Source organism: Narcine bancroftii, chromosome 2, assembly GCF_036971445.1.
Source record: "Narcine bancroftii isolate sNarBan1 chromosome 2, sNarBan1.hap1, whole genome shotgun sequence".
Classification (NCBI taxonomy): Eukaryota; Metazoa; Chordata; class Chondrichthyes; order Torpediniformes; family Narcinidae; genus Narcine; species Narcine bancroftii.
The window spans coordinates 189000752-189019749 of NC_091470.1; the positions used below are offsets into that span (position 1 = coordinate 189000752).

The 18998-nt window shown below is 49.7% G+C and overlaps 1 protein-coding gene across 1 annotated transcript in view; it reads right to left on the reverse strand.

Annotated features, from left to right (window-relative positions):
* The window catches only part of c4 (complement component 4), a 150829-nt gene that overhangs the window by 46701 nt on the left and 85130 nt on the right, over positions 1-18998 (reverse strand). Inside the window, exons 23-26 of the mRNA XM_069919655.1 lie at positions 18318-18401; positions 14064-14267; positions 2359-2434; positions 701-857 (exon numbers count right to left, since the gene is read on the reverse strand). Of these exons, the coding sequence (XP_069775756.1) occupies positions 701-857; positions 2359-2434; positions 14064-14267; positions 18318-18401 (521 nt within the window). The remainder of the gene's footprint in view (positions 1-700; positions 858-2358; positions 2435-14063; positions 14268-18317; positions 18402-18998) is intronic.

Genomic DNA, 18998 nt, shown 5'->3' on the forward strand with positions numbered 1-18998 from the left:
TGGGTTGTGAGTTTTGTGTGTGGGTTGTGGTTTGGAGAAATGATGTTTCGTCGGGTTGCACGTAGAAACTGTCAGATCGTAGTAGACTTGAACTGAGAGCCTTGACACACCAAGGCAGGGACGACTAATGGATTTCGGGGGATGGCTGCCCCTAGGATGATCTGGATGCAAGAGACAGATGGGCTACATAACGTTGACTACAGTAAAACCCCTGTTATCCAGAATTCAAGCAACCGGCAACTTGAGGCAACCAGAAAAAAATTGTGGAAACAAAATAGGTAAGAAATTTGTAAGTTTAAAATTGGGGCGCCTCAGCATTAGCAACTGGAAAGTTCACTTATCCAGCATCTACCAATCACCATAGATGTCGGATACCAGGGGTTTTAACGTATTAGAGTCACAATGTCACCTATTGGTAATGTGGAGAGAGGTGGGTGGGGGATATTTTAACCCTTTGGACTCCTTTTTAACCTTTCATGGGTCCATGGGTAAACTACAGAATGACCTCCAGTACGAACCAGGTGGTGGATGGGTATAAAACGCGGACACGGAGTACATACACTTGTTGGTGGTTGTCCCTGTGAACAGGGATGCAGAGTCCAAAGGGTTAAAGTCTTTCCTGACTTCAGCCCCTGCTGAAGCCAGTGGGGGGGGGGGGGGGAGAAACCCTACAATGAATGCAGACGGATGCGCCAGTGACCTGCATCTCGCGATGGTAGACCGGGTGACGGTCGAAGAAGTGGCCATCGTCCAATTGACTTTTCGGCAGGTACAGGACGGATTCTTGAATGTGTTCTCTCTGCACGTGGACCAAAGTCTGAATGATAGAAAGTATCTTCACGATAAAGGCTGTCAGCCTGAAAATGGAAAAAGAAAGGTTTAATCAAGTGGGACCATCACGAGACACCATCGTGCTTCAGATTTGAGGCTGCCTCATCTTGGTCGCCATTTTTAAAAAATTAAATTTTGAAATAAGTACAGCAAGGGAATAGCCACTTCTGGCCCCGTGAGCCTGTGCTGCTATTATATAACAGTTAACCTACAAACATTTTTGGAGGGTGGAAGGAAATCGGGGCACCTGGTGGAAACCCACGCAGGTGACGGGGAGAACATACAAATTCCTTACAGGCAGTGGTGGATTCTAACCCTGGTCGCTGGCGCTGTAACAGAACATAGCACATTACAGCACAGTACAGGCCCTTAGGCCCTCGATGTTGTGCCAACACGCATATATTCCGACAAAAAATTGACTAAACCCCTCATAATGCTCTATTTTTCTTTCTGTCTAAAACCCCTTTCATACGGCCAACCCATCTAGAAAGTGGGTAAACTTACCAGGCATGCTGGCCTCTGGTGCCTTTCCCACCGCACCATGATTTTTCTGGCTAATCGGCAACCCGGCATTTTAAGGGGGGGGGGGGGTCTCGCCTTCAGTGGTGACAGTGCGAGAGCAGCTTGTGCTTTCACATGTGATTAGTGAGTTAACTCGACCAGGCTCCAACACGCTCACCTTGCCCGACTAGGGATCAGGGTAGGGACATTCAGGGCTGTGGGGAGAGAGTGGGGCAGTGGGATCAGTGCGGGGACTGATACAGTGCTGTGGGGAGAGAGCTGAGCAGTTGGATCGGTGTGGCGATTTATAGGGCTGTGGGGAGAGAGTGGGGCAGTGGATCAGTCTGGGGTCTGATACAGGGCTATGGTGAGAGTGCGGGTCAATGGGATCGGTGTGGGGACTGATACAGGGCTGTGGGAAGGGAGTGGGATCAGTGTTGGGTTCAGTTGGGGCTGATGGCTGTGGGGAGAGAGTGGGGTAGTGGGATATGTGTGGGGACTGATACCAGGCTGTGGGGAGAGAGTGGGGCAGTGGGATCAGTGTGGGGACTGATAAAGGGCTGTGGGGGGAGAGTGGGATGAGTGTTGGGTCTGACACAGTGCTATCTGTTTTATACAAGGTATACCTTTATTATTTATCGACATGATTTTTTCAACTTACAATAGGTTTGTCAAAATGCATCCCCACCTGTATATCTGATTATTTTTCACAAAGTACCTGTCCACTCTTAGCAACAAAGAATTTTGGTGCATCGTAAGGCACCTCTCACCTTTTGTCACCTGAAAGCTACAAGCCCCTGGCTCCGTTAACCTTAACACGGTCTCCAATCCAGGCCACATCCTGGTCAATCTCCTCGGCACCTCTCCACATCCTTGCTGCAATGAGGAGACCAGAACTATGCTCCAAGAGTCACACAATATTCCAAGTGGACCCAGGACTCTCACTGTTATTAAAGACTGCTGGGGGTACAAGTCAGGTCAAGTCCCACGGCATGCATGTGTCTGTTGGAGACGGTGCAAACTCACCACGTACTGCTGGGTCGGTGTTTCCAGGTTCCATAGGAACCATCATCTTTCTTATATTCCAGAATCCTCGCGTAGCCTGTGAATATGAGCAGTAAAACGTAAGTCTACAGACAGTAAAAATACAAGAAACTCAGCTGGTCAAACATGGTACTTTATACAGCAAAGAAAAAGATATAAAATCAATGTTTCAGGTTTGAGGCCTTCAGCAAGGGTATCTCTGCTTCAAAAACAGGATAGTAAGTAAATAGATTAAGCAAGTCCTGGAATGTGAGGAGTCAAGCAAATCCTAATTAAGAATGAATTATAATGGGTTAAATGAAGGTGAAGGGATAATGGAATGTGAGGAAGGGTTAAGCAAGTATAATAAAATAGGGGTCTTCAAAAACAGGATAGCAAATACATAGATTTAGCAAGTCCTAGGGGTTGATTAATGAGTAAAAACAAAGACATGACACTTCCTGATAAAAAAAAGTTTGCAGAAAGGCACATAAACTGATAAGAAGTTAGAATACACGTAGGCAGAATTACCTAATGCTGAACCAATCCAGGAGGCAGATGAATGTTAAGGGGGAAGGTACCTCTGTACTGAAATGGAATGTATAAAAAGTTGGGTAAGCCCCAGTATCTGTGTGTATTCTCAGGGTAAGGGGAAGCACCCAACTTTGCTTCTCACACTCACACACACAATATACACTTCAGTAATAAGGGAGGAACCGACAGAGACAGGGGGAGAAATTACATTCAACAATCAAGATCCAGGTAATACTACGTGCCCCCACCCCTTGACCTGTATGGACACGGCTCTAGCGACCTAGCCTTGGGACTCACCCCAACCCAGTGTGAAAGGTGATACTTACATGCCACGAGGAGTCCAAAAGAGGCAGAACAAAGGGGCACATGGTCCTTTATAATTCTGCAGGCAGTACTGGGGGGTCAATCATTCAGGGCAGGCTGGACCCCGTTGGCTCAAAGCCAAGTGCAGGGGCTCAGCAGGGCCAACTGGGTGACGGTCAGGGCTGAGTCTGGGCGGGTTGCCTGGACTGCAGCACCTGGTGATTTAGATGGGCCAATAATAAGGGTCAGAGAGTTGGAGGCGGCGGCCCCAGTCCGGGCACAGGGAGAGCAGCAGCGGCCCCGGCCCCGGTCCGGGCGAAGGGTAGACGGCGGCGGCCTCGATCCGGGCAGGAGCAAGGGGGAGGCGGCGGCCCCGGCCTCGGTCGAGTGGGGCAGGCGGAGACCCCGATCTGGGCAGAGAGTGGGAGGCGGCGGCCCCAGTCCAGGCACAGGGTGAGCTGCGGCGGCCTCGGCCCCGGTCCGGGCAGTATGGACCGACCTAGGAAGGGAGGCAGGCCCCTCCAGCCCGGGTAAGAAACCTGCATAGGAGAAGGCCACTCCGATATAAAACCTACGACCCAAGGACCTCGCTGCCACGTCCCAGCTTGCTTGGCCACGGCACACGAACCATGGGTGTAAAGGGTGGGGCCAGTACTGCGCGCACTGCACTCCACCTAAAAGCTCCTTTGCGCAGGCCCGAGGACAGGTCCACGTCCTCCCCCTCCACGTCCTCCCCCTCCACGTCCTCCCCCTCCACGTCCTCCCCCTCAAAAGATGCTCACAAACTCAAGCTAGCATGCTGGAACATCAGAACCATGCTAGACAAGGCTGACAGCCACCGACCTGAACGTCGGTCTGCCCTCATTGCACATGAACTCCTCAGACTTGACATCGACATAGCCGCTCTCAGTGAAGTCCGCCTGGCAGATGTAGGCAGCCTCCAAGAACGCGGCGCGGGCTACACACTCTACTGGTCTGGCAAGCCTTTGGATGAACGACGCCTATCTGGTGTAGGCTTCATGGTCAAGAGCTTCATTGCCTCCAAACTCGAAAACCTTCCGACAGGCCTCTCGGACCGAATCATGTCCATGCGACTCCCCCTTCAAAACAAGCGTCACATCACCCTCATCAGTGTCTATGCTCCAACCCTCCAGGCGGAACCAGCAGAAAAGGACAAGTTCTACACCGACCTGCGCAACCTCATCCAACGCACCCCTACAGTCGACAAGGTTGTCATCCTGGGCGACTTCAACGCTCGTGTCGGCAAAGACTCAGAAACCTGGCCAGGAATCCTGGGCAAGCATGGCGTCAGCAAGTGCAACGACAATGGGCGTCTCCTGTTGGAGCTCTGCGCAGAACAGCGGCTTGTCATTACAAACACCCTTTTCAGCAGAGGGACAGCCTTAAGACCACCTGGATGCATCCCCGATCCAAAGACTGGCACCTCCTGGACTACATCCTGGTGCGAGAAAGTGACAAACGAGATGTGCTCCACACCAGGGTCATGCCTAGCGCGGAATGCCACACTGACCACCGGCTGGTTCGCTGCAAGCTCAACCTTCACTTCAAGCCAAAGCCCAGGAACAATAAAGCCCCCAGAAAGAGGTTCAATGTTGGAAACCTGCAGTCAGACGAAGCGAGAGGAAACTTCCAGGCAAACCTCAAAGCAAAGCTCGACGATGCAACCCGCCTCACGGACCCGTCCCCTGAAACCCTCTGGGATCAGTTGAAGACTACCATACTGCAATCCACTGAAGAGGTACTGGGCTTCTCCTCCAGGAAAAACAAGGACTGGTTTGACGAAAACAGCCAGGAAATCCAGGAGCTGCTGGCAAAGAAGCGAGCTGCCCACCAGGCTCACCTTACAAAGCCGTCCTGTCCAGAGAAGAAACAAGCCTTCCGTCGCGCATGCAGCCATCTTCAGCGCAAACTCCGGGAGATCCAAAATGAGTGGTGGACTAGCCTCGCCAAACGAACCCAGCTCAGCGCGGACATTGGCGACTTCAGGGGTTTCTACGAGGCTCTAAAGGCTGTGTACGGCCCCTCACCCCAAGTCCAAAGCCCGCTGCGCAGCTCAGACGGCAAAGTCCTCCTCAGCGACAAGATCTCCATCCTCAACCGATGGTCAGAACACTTCCAATCTCTTTTCAGTGCCAACCGCTCAGTCCAAGATTCCGCCCTGCTCCAGCTCCCTCAACAGCCCCTAAGGCTAGAGCTGGATGAGGTTCCCACCCTGGATGAGACATATAAGGCAATCGAACAACTGAAAAGTGGCAAAGCAGCAGGTATGGATGGAATCCCCCCAGAAGTCTGGAAGGCTGGCGGCAAAACTCTGCATGCCAAACTGCATGAGTTTTTCAAGCTTTGTTGGGACCAAGGTAAACTGCCTCAGGATCTTCGTGATGCCACCATCATCACCCTGTACAAAAACAAAGGTGAGAAATCAGACTGCTCAAACTACAGGGGAATCACGTTGCTCTCCATTGCAGGCAAAATCTTCGCTAGGATTCTACTAAATAGAATAATACCTAGTGTCGCCGAGAATATTCTCCCAGAATCACAGTGCGGCTTTCGCGCAAACAGAGGAACTACTGACATGGTCTTTGCCCTCAGACAGCTCCAAGAAAAGTGCAGAGAACAAAACAAAGGACTCTACATCACCTTTGTTGACCTCACCAAAGCCTTCGACACCGTGAGCAGGAAAGGGCTTTGGCAAATACTAGAGCGCATCGGATGTCCCACAAAGTTCCTCAACATGATTATCCAACTGCACGAAAACCAACAAGGTCGGGTCAGATACAGCAATGAGCTCTCTGAACCCTTCTCCATTAACAATGGCGTGAAGCAAGGCTGTGTTCTCGCACCAACCCTCTTTTCAATCTTCTTCAGCATGATGCTGAACCAAGCCATGAAAGACCCCAACAATGAAGACGCTGTTTACATCCGGTACCGCACGGATGGCAGTCTCTTCAATCTGAGGCGCCTGCAAGCTCACACCAAGACACAAGAGAAACTTGTCCGTGAACTACTCTTTGCAGACGATGCCGCTTTAGTTGCCCATTCAGAGCCAGCTCTTCAGCGCTTGACGTCCTGCTTTGCGGAAACTGCCAAAATGTTTGGCCTGGAAGTCAGCCTGAAGAAAACTGAGGTCCTCCATCAGCCAGCTCCCCACCATGATTACCAGCCCCCCCACATCTCCATCGGGCACACAAAACTCAAAACGGTCAACCAGTTTACCTATCTCGGCTGCACCATTTCATCAGATGCAAGGATCGACAATGAGATAGACAACAGACTCGCCAAGGCAAATAGCGCCTTTGGAAGACTACACAAAAGAGTCTGGAAAAACAACCAACTGAAAAACCTCACAAAGATAAGCGTATACAGAGCCGTTGTCATACCCACACTCCTGTTCGGCTCCGAATCATGGGTCCTCTACCGGCACCACCTACGGCTCCTAGAACGCTTCAACCAGCGTTGTCTCCGCTCCATCCTCAACATCCATTGGAGCACTTACATCCCTAACGTCGAAGTACTCGAGATGGCAGAGGTCGACAGCATCGAGTCCACGCTGCTGAAGATCCAGCTGCGCTGGATGGGTCACGTCTCCAGAATGGAGGACCATCGCCTTCCCAAGATCGTGTTATATGGCGAGCTCTCCACTGGCCACCGTGACAGAGGTGCACCAAAGAAAAGGTACAAGGACTGCCTAAAGAAATCTCTTGGTGCCTGCCACATTGACCACCGCCAGTGGGCTGATAACGCCTCAAACCGTGCATCTTGGCGCCTCACAGTTTGGCGGGCAGCAACCTCCTTTGAAGAAGACCGCAGAGCCCACCTCACTGACAAAAGGCAAAGGAGGAAAAACCCAACACCCAACCCCAACCAACCAATTTTCCCCTGCAACCGCTGCAATCGTGTCTGCCTGTCCCGCATCGGACTTGTCAGCCACAAACGAGCCTGCAGCTGACGTGGACTTTTTACCCCCTCCATAAATCTTCGTCCGCGAAGCCAAGCCAAAGAATAAGGGTCACCTTGATGGCCTGGGGTGAGTCTTTGACCTTGACTGGCAGGTGGTGTGTCCTCCAAACAGGAGCGCAGCAGCGCCACCCGGTGGTGGATGCTGCCTCTCCATTACAATTATGTATCTTTATATGTGGCGGCATGGTTGGTGTAACGGTTAGTGCAATACCTTTACTGCACCAGCGATCGGGACCGGGGTTCGAATCCCGTGCTGTCTGTAAGGAGTTTGTCCATCCTCCCCTGTCTGCATGGGTTTTCCCCATGGTCCTCTGGTTTCATAACGTATCGGGGGTGTAATGGGGTGTAAATTGGGCGGCACGGACTCGTGGGCTGAAATGGCTTGACACCGTGCTGTAGGTCTAAATCTTAAAAAAATTAAAAATGATCTTTGCTGTATAAATGCACTGTTTGACCTGCTGAGTTTCTTCAGCGTTGAGTTTTTACCAGACGTCAAATCTTTGCTCATGCCAACTATACTTCACCCTCATGAGATCTTTGGTCGAGTTTATCCTGGAAAAGAATTTAATCCTGGGTGAGGCCACCACCTTCCCTCCTTCTTCCTCCTTCTCCCTCTCCCATTTCCTCCCTCCTCTCTTCCTGCCATCTCCTCTCTGCCTTCTCCCGGTGCCTTATCCTGCCTCCCCCTCTACCCCCTCCCCTCACTCTCCCCCCCTCATTTTTCTCTCCCTTCCCCTGCCCCCTCCCTGCACTCACCCCACCTCATTTTTCCCTTTCCTCCGTGCCTGTCTCCCACCCCCACCCCCGCATCTCGACCCTCCTTACCCGCCCTTCTGCCCGCCTTGTTCTCTTTCACCTCCCTCTGCTTCTCAACACCCCTCCCCCACCCTCACTGTCTGCTCCCAGACCTCTTCCACCCACACCTTTAGACTTCTGCACCCTCCCATAGAATGCTACAGCACAGGAAACAGTCCATTCGGCCCCTCTAGACTCTTCCTCTCCCAGCCCCACATGAATTTTAGTGGTGGCTGACTCACAATTACTTATTTTTTAAGTTAGCCATACAACATGGTAACAGGTCCTTTTTGCCCATGAGTCCGTGCTGCCCAATTACACGCAATTCACCTACCACCCCCCCCAGTACATTTCATAGGATGGGAGCACCCAGAGGAAACTCACGCAGAACACAGGGAGAACGTGCTGATTCTTTACAGCCAGTATGGGATTCGAACCCCTCGTCCCAGTCACTGGCACTGCCACAGCATTGCACTAACTGCTTGGCTGATCGTGCCGCCCTGGAGACCTGAGTTCGATCCCGACCTACATTCTTCCCTGGTGTGTACCCAATCCCCTCCAGGGTGCTCACTGCGAACAATGCACAGTCCAGGCCCTTCAGCCCACAGAGTTGTGCTGACCTAACAACCTACTCTAATAATGGCTTAAAATCTCCCCACTCCATAACCTTCCATTTTCCTCAGTTCCCTGCACATGGCTAGTAGTGCATTCCATGCACCCTCCCCTCTCTGCAAGACCCTACCTCTTACTCCCCCATCCCATACTTACTCCAAAGCATCTTAAAATGAATTCCTCTTGTGTTAGCCATTCACCCCTGAGTAAAAACCCCCTGGCCATCCACTTGATCAATGCCTCTCATCATCTCACCTGCCTCCACCAGGTCATCCCTCATCCTCTGTCACTCCAATGAGAAAAGACCAAGATCACTCAACCCATTCTCCAATCTAGGCAACATCCTTGTGAATCTCCTCTGCACCCTCTCTATCGCATTCACATCCTTCCTGTGGTGAAGTGACCAGAACTGAACACAATATTCCAAGTGAGATCCAACCAAGGTCTTACACTGCTGTGTCATTACCTCACGGCTTTTGGAACTCAATCCCATGGTTAATCAAATCAGCACAGTATAAGCCATCTTAACAACACTATCAACCTGTGCAGCAGCTTTGCACATCCTGTGGACATGAACTCCAATTTATGTCAGTTTGTCCACACTGCTCAGAATCCACAAATTAAAACTGTATTCTGCCTTCAAATTGGGAAAGGTTTGTTAGTGTAGGTCACATACAAACACTTTAAAACAGATCCTATTTAAAATACTGGAGCTCTGCTCATGCTAGGCAGGCCAGGTTCAAGAGCCTTTGTAAAAGCTTTGGAGAGTGCCCAAGAGACTTCTCTAATGGATTGTTGTTTTCAGAAAGGCAACAGATGAAAGAACTCGTCGGAGCCACATTCTGTCTGGAGTGGAACTTGCTGTTATAGGAGGGTTATGTGGTTTTGCAAACAGAGAGAGAAAAACAGGCTTTTCTCTGAGAAAGAGAGAATGTAGTGTGTGTGTGTGTGTGTGTGTGTGTGTGTGTGTGTGTGTGTGTGTGTGTGTGTGTGTGTGTGTGTGTGTGTGCGTGAGTGAGAGAGAGAGAGAGAGAGAGAATTTAGTTCTGCAGTTCCACAGTCAGCAGCAGCAGCTGGGTGTGTAACAGGACAAGCTGGCAAGCTTGTGGAAAACCCCATGTGGAAGATGGGTTGTGAGTGTTTAGTTCAGGCTGGTCAAAGCCCTTGTGGTTCATGCAAGAGGAGAGGACTGGCTACCTAATGTTTCGCTTGGAATAAGGGAAACAAAAAGGAACTCTTTGGTGACATGAAAGAAAAAGATAATCATCTGGAGAATTCTGATGGGGCAAGTTTCTTCAGCAAGACATTAAAGTGGCTGGTTACAAGGAATCAGTTGTGGGTGTCCAGTGAACAACAAATCTCTCTCTGAAAACCGACAAGAACTTTCCTGTGTGATAACCATTTACCTTTAAAGCACCAAAGCCTGTTGAACTTCATAAATGTTAAACTCTGTGCACAGTGTAAGAATTGCCTGCAAACAGTGAACTTGAAGGAATGAGAAGTGAGATTGGACTGTGAATTAAATAACTTTTCAAAACTTACATAAGTTGTATTAGAAGGGGGTTAGTTAAGTCAATAGTAATAAGTTAAAGTTTGATCCTGTCTTCATGTTTAAAGATAATTAAAAGCAACTTTTGTTTAAGTAACCATTTGTCTTGGTGAATATCTATTGCTGCTGGGATTCGGGGTCCTCTGGGGCTCGTAACAGAACCATTTCACACTTTTCTAGGTTAAACTCCATCTGCCACTTCTCAGCCCAGCTCTGCATCCTATCAATGTCCTTTTATAACCTCCAGACCATCCACAACACCACCGACCTTCATGCCATCTGAAACCTATTAACCTGCCCTTTCACATTGCCATCCAGGTCATCGCTAATAATCACACAGAGGAGGGGTTCCCGGCAGAACACCACTCACCCACCATGCAGAATCCAAACCATCGACTGCCACCCTCTGCTTTCTCTGGGCAAACCAATTCTTTGTCTACAAAGCAAGGCTCTGTTGGATCCCATGCCTCCTTAGCTTCTGAATGAACCTTGTATGGGGAACTTTATCAAATGTCTTACTGAAATCCATATACGGTGAAACCCCTGATATCCAGAATTCAAGCTGTAACAGCACTGCACTAATCGTGGTGCCCTGCAGAGTTTTGTTGGAGTGAAATTTGAATGTAGCAGAACGGAATCAGGATTTTATTTTGGTGAAAGAACTGATCGTTCTTTTCAGAGCAGTGCAATAAAACCAGCGACTCTGTCCATACCTCCCCCGTCTTGGGGAAGCTGCTGACATAGTTAAAGGACCTGTTCCACCTCGGTCACCCTTTCCTCTCCCTGCCAACACCCCTGCCCCCATCACCACTGCACTCACTCCCGCCAGCAGAAGAAACAGTAGCTTGAAAATGCAGACCTCCACATTCCATAGAACATTTCAGACCCCCTTTGGCCCTTCTAGTCTGTGCTAAACCACTTTTTTTGCCTCGTCCCAGTGCCCTGCCTTCCATATACCTCCCATCCATGTAACTGTCCAAATTCTTTTTAAATGTTAAAATTGGGCCTGCACTCACTACCTCAGCTTGCAGCTCATTCCACTCTCCCACCACTCTCTGTGTGAAGAAGTTCCCCCTTCATGTATCCCCCAACTAAACTTTTCCCCTTTCACCCTTAACTCACATCCTCTGGTTTGTATCTCACAAATACAAGAGCCAACCTACATTTACTCTACCTGTCTCCCTCAGAATCTTAAATACCTTATATTTTGGTGGATAAGGCAACCTTCAGATAAGATGAGACCCCAATTTCAGACTGAATGTCATGGGGTGGTATAAGATGACCCCACCCACCAAAAATACTGGGTGTTGACTGGTGGGTGAATCACCGTCACAAAGCAATTCATGGTTCAGTCTGTTGCTAGCTTCTATCTTAATCAGTCTTCTTCAGTGCAATGGATAGAACAGAGGATGATTTATCGTGGGACGCTGATGATGAAGCCAAGATACGGGTCCCTTAGAAATCCTTAGAATATTAGAACCCTGCAAAACTGTTCAGTGTCTAAGAAGAGGTGAAAGGTTAGAAGCAGTATGGGGGATGGCACTAATTGAAACAGCCTTGTGGTACTTCAGGAGGGAGTCAAAACCGAAAGTGCAGAAATGCGTGAAGGGATATGGGAAGATAAGGGGTCCTGGTGTTTCTTCTGAGTTTGAACACTTTGTCCTAGACAGCATGTTTCTCAACCTTGATGTGACTATGTGGGAGGGGAGAAGAGGGGAAAGGGGAAGGGACTTCCTGCTTGTCCGACATGTAATGCTTTACTTTGCGATCACGTGAGTTTGTGACCGATGTAACCTTTTCCCAAATTGCTTCAGTGTATAAATATTCGATCCATCCCTTTGTTGGACAGCGTCCCTACGAGACTGCTTCAGGTGTGACAGCAGTGGAGGGTAGATACTCTTTCAGCGCGATCAACAACCACAAGTGAAGCAAGTGATTAAAGGCTTTAATAACCTGAAACGTCAGGCACATCGTCACGCACTGCTGGCCCCCGGATCCAGGTGGAGGGAGGAGATGAGGGCTATCAGCCTTCATTGGGGAGGAGTTACAGAACCACCCTGGGGATCCATGTGATGACAGTGTAACCAGGAAGACTCCGGATGTGCTTGCCGAGTTCTTTGCCTCAGACGATGAAGCTAGTGATTTTCAAGGATTTTAAATTGTGTGAGATGGTTTTGTTTAATTTTACAATTCTTTTATTGGTTTAACACCACATTGGTAATGGATTTTAGTACAAAATAAAAATTGTGTGCACTACAGCAGCTTTTAAAAAAAATTACACCAGTAGTTTAAAAGTGTGTTATAGGGTGGGGTCTGGATAGGTTATGGAACCACTTTTGAGTAGAATTTTAAGGTCACTGTTTTGTATATGGCCTATAGGTCGATCCTATTTTTGAGGTGTTTTTTGGATGCTTCAAGTGTCGTCTTATCCGCCAAAACATACGGCCCCTCTATAAAATCTCCCCTCATTCTTCTTGGCTCCAGGGAGTAAAATCCTAGCCTGCTTGAACAGGAACGCCTGCAGACAATTGCAGTGTGACATGCCAGCGTGCTGGAGAAAGTCAGCAGGCCATGCATCATCAGCGTTCCCCAGCCTGAGCCCTCCACCAAGGTCGGAGCAAAACAGCAGACAGGCGCCTAAATAAAAAAGGTGTTGGGGGGGAGGGTAGGGTTGGGAGAAGGAAGTCAGAATGCCTGCAGATGCCAGAAGCCCGAGACTAAACCAGTGAAAAGGCCAGAAATCCTCAGCGGGAGAGAGAGAAATTAGTTAATGTTTGGGGATTTTGGCAACCACTGCTTCATCAGATGACTGGCCACGTGCTTCTGCCATTTTCTGCCTTTATTCCGTTTGGTGGCACTATCTGCGCACCTCCGGTGTCACACGTGTACACACTGGAGAAACTCAGCAGCTCATGCAGCCTCCATGGCAGTAAAAGGGTACCCAAGGTTTCGGGTGCCTGAGCCTTTCGCTAAGGGGTGAGCCAAAGCCTGACAGGAGCCTGAACAAATTGGTGGGAGAGGAGAGGAGGGAGGACGGAGCAGGGGGAGGAGTGCAGGCCAACAGGCAAGAGGCCATAGGTAGGTAATGGGTGGGAAGGTAGAAGAGGAAAAAAAAGCAAAGGCTATGGGGGGGAGGGGATAGCCCTCTGAATGAAGGGGTGGGGAGCTGGAGGTAAGGGGACAGAGGGAGAATTGGGGGAGTTTTTTTGAACGGAAACTGGTGGTTGATGTTAATGCCGTCTGGTTGGAGGGTGCCCAGATGGATCTTTAGGTGTTGTCCATCCAATCTCCAGGCTCAAGGACAGTTTCTTTCCTGCTGCTCTCAGTCTCCGCCCCCCCTCCCCCACCACAGTATTCGATTCTCAGATTTATTTGTCAATTTCTTTGCACATTTGCACAATTAACATGGCACTGAATGTAAGGAGCTTGCATGTTCTCCCTGTGACCTGCGTGGGTTTCCTCTGGGGGTCTCCAGTTTCCTCCCACCCTCCAGTCAGACGGGGTTTGTGGGTTAATTTGAGCCGTGCCGGTTGGATGGCCCTGTTACCCTGCTGGATCACTAAATCATTGCACGACCTGCTCCTTGACCTCCCCGCGTAACACTCAAAACCAATGTTTGCGGTTGTAATCCAGTGTGTGTAACACGGAGAGCGGCACAGTTGACGAGGTGGTTAGCACAACGCCATTACAGCACCAGCGATTGGAACCAGGGATCGAAACTCGAGGTGTCTGTAAGGAATTTGTACGTTCTCCCCGTGTCTACGTGGGTTTTCCCTGAAGGCTCTGGTTTCCTCCTTCCCTTTGAAGCTCACCGGGGGTGATTGTAGGTTAATGGGGCGGCACAGACTTGAGGGCCGAAATGCCCTGTTACTATGCTGTAGGTCTAAATTTAATTTAAAAGTTAGACATTTCAATGTCGTTGCGTGGTCTCTACCTGACTCAATGTGTTGTAAGGCTTCGTCCTTCCGCTCAGCTCCCAGGGAGAGCCACTGCTCACTCTTGTCCAGGTAGTTGATGGCAAACACCATGGGCGCCATGAGGAAGGATGTCTGCTCCGCACAGCCAATTGGCAATCGGATGAGCTTGTCGATTCCCTTCGGATCCAAGCTGTTTTGCACCATTTCTCCCATCACCTCTCCTGGAAGAGAAGCCCTTTGAGTATGAGCTGGGATGTTAGTGTCATAGATGGGAGAGCAAAGCCACAGACGTGTGAAACACCAGAATCAAGTCATGAAATTCGGGGTTTTGTGGCAGCGTCACAGTGCAAACATTCATATTATAACCATCTTACAACATTACTATTAAAAAAATAAAATTAATAGTGCACGAAAAGTAAGGCAGGTTCATTGATCATTCGGGAATCTGATGGCGGCGGGGAAGAAGCAGTCCTTGTGCCGCTAACTGCTCGTATTAAAGGTCGCGGACCTTTTTCCCGATGGTAGTAGAGTGAAGGTCTTTGAGGATAGAGGCGGCTTTTTTAAAATACTGCCTTGTGTAGACGTCCTCGATGGAGTGAAGTCTGGCCCCATGATGTCGCAGGCTACGTTAATAACCCTCTGGAGTTTTTTTCTTGCCCTGGGAGTCATACCAGGCAATAATGCCACCAGCCAGAGTGCTCTCCACGGTCCACCTGTAGAAGTTTATGAAAGTGTTCGATGACATAACGAATCTCCTTGAGCACCTCACAAAGTATTACTGCTGCGAGCCTCTTTGTGATTACATCAATGTGGAGGCTCCAGTATAGATCCTCGGAGATGTTGACCCCCAGGATCTTGGCCCTCTCCACTACTGAGCCCGCGATGAGGACTGAGTCATATTCCCCTGACTTCCTCCTGAAATCCACAATCATCTTCTTGGTTTTGCTGACGTTGAGCACAAGTTTGTTGTTGTTACACCCTTCAACGAGCTGATCTATCTCCATCCTGTACGCTTTCTCATTGCTGTTTGTGATTCTGCCACTAATTGTGATTTCATTGGGAAACGTAGATAGCATAGGAATTGTGCCTGGCCACACATTCATGGGTGTATAACGAGAAGAACAGTGGGGTCAGCACACATCCTTGGGGTCCGTCTGTGTTGATGATCAGTGAGGAGGAGACATTGTTTCCAATTCATACGGACTGCGGTCTTCCGATGAGAAAGTCAGGGATCCAGTTGCCGAGATGGGGTACAGAGGCCTGGAGTTTGTAGCTTCTTGACCAGCACTAAGGGAATAATGGTATTGAAGACTGGACTCTAGTCGGTGAAGAGCGGCTGTTTGTTTGAATTGCTGTTTTCGAGGTGATCCAGAGCTGAGTGGAGAGCCAGCGATGCTGCATCTACTGAGGAGTGATTGTGGCGATAGGTGAATTGCAGCAAGTCCACACTTTTGCCAAGGTACAGGTTAATTCTGGCCATGACCATCCTCGCTTCACGGTAGACGTTAGTGCCTCTGGGTGGCAGTCGTTGAAGCAGCTCACACGACCCTCCTCGGGCACCGGGATGATTCATGCCCTTTTGAAGCAGGTGGGAACCTCTGACTGAATCAATGAGGGGCTGAAAATGTCCATGGACACTCCGGCTAGTTGGTTAGCGCAGATTTTCAGTACCCTGCCAGGTATGCCGTCGGGGCCTGGCGCCTTGTGAGGGTTCACTCTCTTGAATGATGTTCTGACATCAGCCTCAGATATCACTGGGTCCTCAGCCTTTTCCGGGATTCTAGCAGGTTCTGTTTGGTTCTTCTTCTCAAAGGGGTCATAGAAGGTTTTCAGCTCATCGGGTAATGAAGCATCACGGCTGTCTATAGTGTACACCCTCGCCTTGTAGGTTGCAATGGTCTGCAATGGGTGTGAGGCAGGGAAAAATTCAAATATTGTTAAGTAGGTTTATGTAGTTTGGCACAACATCATGAAGGGCCTGTACTGTGCTGGAATATTCCGCATTAATCTCGCAGCCTGTGGGAAGAAATATAACACGAACATCTGCCGCCACCGTGATTGAAGTAAAAACACAACATTAGAGAAACTCAGCAGGGTCAAACAGCGCCCTTTATATGGCAAAGATACACAACCAGAGTTTCAGGTTTGAGGCCTTCATCAAAATGTCGGCAGGCGCCTGAACAAAATGGTGGGAGGGAGGGGCAATGGGAGCCCACAGGCCGGAGATAATAAATGGATGAGGGAGGGAGGCCACACCAGCCAACCGGGCGAGGAGGGATGGCTCTGTGAATGGAGATGGAAGGGGGTGGCGAGCTGGAGACAGAGGGACGGAGAAGAGAGGGGGAATGGGGAGTGGGCTAGCGGAAACCGATGTTAATGCCATCCGGTTGGAGAGTGCCCAGATGGAATATCAGGTGTTGTTCCTCCAATTTATGGGTGACCTCGATTTGGCGGTGCACAAGGCTGTGGACAGACATGCCAGTGCGGGGGTGGGGTGCAGAATTAAAATAGTCGGTCACTGGAAGATCCCTGTCACTGATGTGGAGGTGCTCAGTGAAGCGATCTCCCAGTCTGTGTCCAGTCTCTTTGACGTAGAAGAGGCCACAACGGGAATCAAGAGTAAATGTCACGAACAGGACAATGCACAAAATGCATCTTTGACACTGCCTTCCAGGTGCACGAACAGCTGAGGTAAAATTGACATGGCCACCTCCAATGTCCCCTCTGGTTGGAGACTCTCCCGCTGGCCGGAACATCTCAACGTCCGCCCTCTCCAGCCCCCTCAGTTTCAATAAGATCACTTCTCATTCTTCATAATTTTGTATGCCTCTATCTAAACCACCCCCCCCCCCCTCGTTCTCTGATGGCCCGGGGAATAAAGTCTGAACCTGTTTAATTTATCCCTGCAACTCAGTTCCTGGCAACATCCTTGTAAATTTTCTCGACCTATCTTATTGATATCCTTCCCAGTGGTGACCAAAACTGCATGCAATACTCCAAATCTGGCCTGACCAATGTCTTGTACAACTTCAACATAATGCCCTCACTCCTGCACACAGTGGTTTGATTTGCGGTAACTTTGAAGGGAGGTAGCTGACCCAGATCGTAAAAAACGCACAGCTATGCCGGAGGAGCTCAGCATCCATAGGCAGTGATGCTACATGACCGACGTTTTGGGCATGAGCCCCACATAGAACAGAGGAACCCTAACCTACAGTGCAGTTTAGGCCCTTCAGCCCATAGTGTGGTGCCGGCCTAATGACCTACTCTAACAACTGTCTAGAATTTCCCCCACTGCATAAACCTCCATTTTTCTCAGCTCCGTGTGCATATCTAATTGCCTCTTAACACATCCTATTGTCCCTGCCTCCACTGTTGCCGGAAGCAGATTCCATGCACCCACCCCCTCTTTGTACACACACCCCCTCCGTATTTACTCCAAAGCACCTCAAAATGACACCCCCTCGTGTTAGCCATTTTAGTCCTGGGGAAAATCCCCTCTGGCTGTCCAGACGATCAATGCCTCTCAACATCTTGTATCAGGTCACCCATCCGAGTAGAGAAGACCGAGTTCACTCAATCTATCCTCATATGAAACGTGCTCCAATCCACACCACACCCTTGTTGATCTCCACTGCACCTTCCCTATGGCATCCACTTCCTTCCTTCAGTGAGGTGACCAGAACTGAGCGCAATATTCCACGTGGGGTCCAACCAAGGTTTTACACAACAGTCACTTTACCTCACGGCTCTTGAACATGATCCCACGGTTAACGAAGGCAAACGCAGCATATGCCATCTTAACAGCAGCATCACCTTGTGCAGTTGGGCTTGAGTGTCCTGTGGACTCAGATCCCAAGGTCTCTTAGTTCGTCCCCGCTGACCGAGTGAAATGAACCGCCTCACACTCTTCTGGGCTAAACTTCATCTGCCACTTCTCAGCCCAGCTCTGCATCCTCTGGCAACCCTCCAGACTATCCACAACTACTTTCCTGCACCCCCTCCCCACCTCCATGCCAACTCCCAAGCACCTTAAAACTATGCCCCATTGCGTTCGCTGTTTTAGCCCTGATGGGGGAAAAAAACAGCATCTGTCTTTACCAGGTCATCCCTTGTTCTCTGCTGCTCCAAGGGGAATAACACTGAGTTCACTCTACCAATGGGGGGTGGAGGGCAGAGGCGAAGGCTCCATCATATTGAAAGGTCTATCGATAATCGTTGGAGAATGTTTCACCTGACTTCGTCTCCTCTGTCACTGAAGTCTTGTTTACCTCTTGCCCGAATGTAAAGGTAGGCAGGGGTGTCCGGAACCATGTTTCCTGGCACTTCTTCAAGGATCTGATACGAACGTCTCCCTGATTAGAAATAAAATAGAGCAATGAAAATACAACTCTTAAAAGAACAATTGGACCAATAACAAACAAGAATCTAGATTGCATTCTGTGGCAATCCACTGCAGAGCCACATGGTTAACATGACACTGCTACATCACCAGCCACCCGGGGTCAAATCCGGCACTGTTTTCAAGGAGTTTGTACATTCTCCCTGCATATGCGTGGGTTTCCTTCGGGCGCTCTGGGTTCCTCCCACCCTCTAAAAGCAGACCGGGGGAGAGGGTTGGGCGGGGAGAAGAGGGGAAGGTTTTAGGTTCATTGAGTATTTGGGCGGCACTTCCTCCTGGGCCAGAAAGGCCTGTTACCATGCTGTACATCTCATTTAATGAACAATATGCTGGTAATTTGGATTGGGGTAACTGGGTGCTTGACGGTCAGCATGCATTTGATGGGCCGAAAGGCCTGTTTCCTCGTCAAAGGAGTAGGCCTTGTTTAATGCATCCAGAGCTCTCTCTGGAATGAGATACGGAGCCCTGACCTGTCAATTTTCATGCCAATTCAATCACGAAGAAGGCTCACCGGAGACTGCACTTAATGCAGTGAGGGGGATTGAGGAGA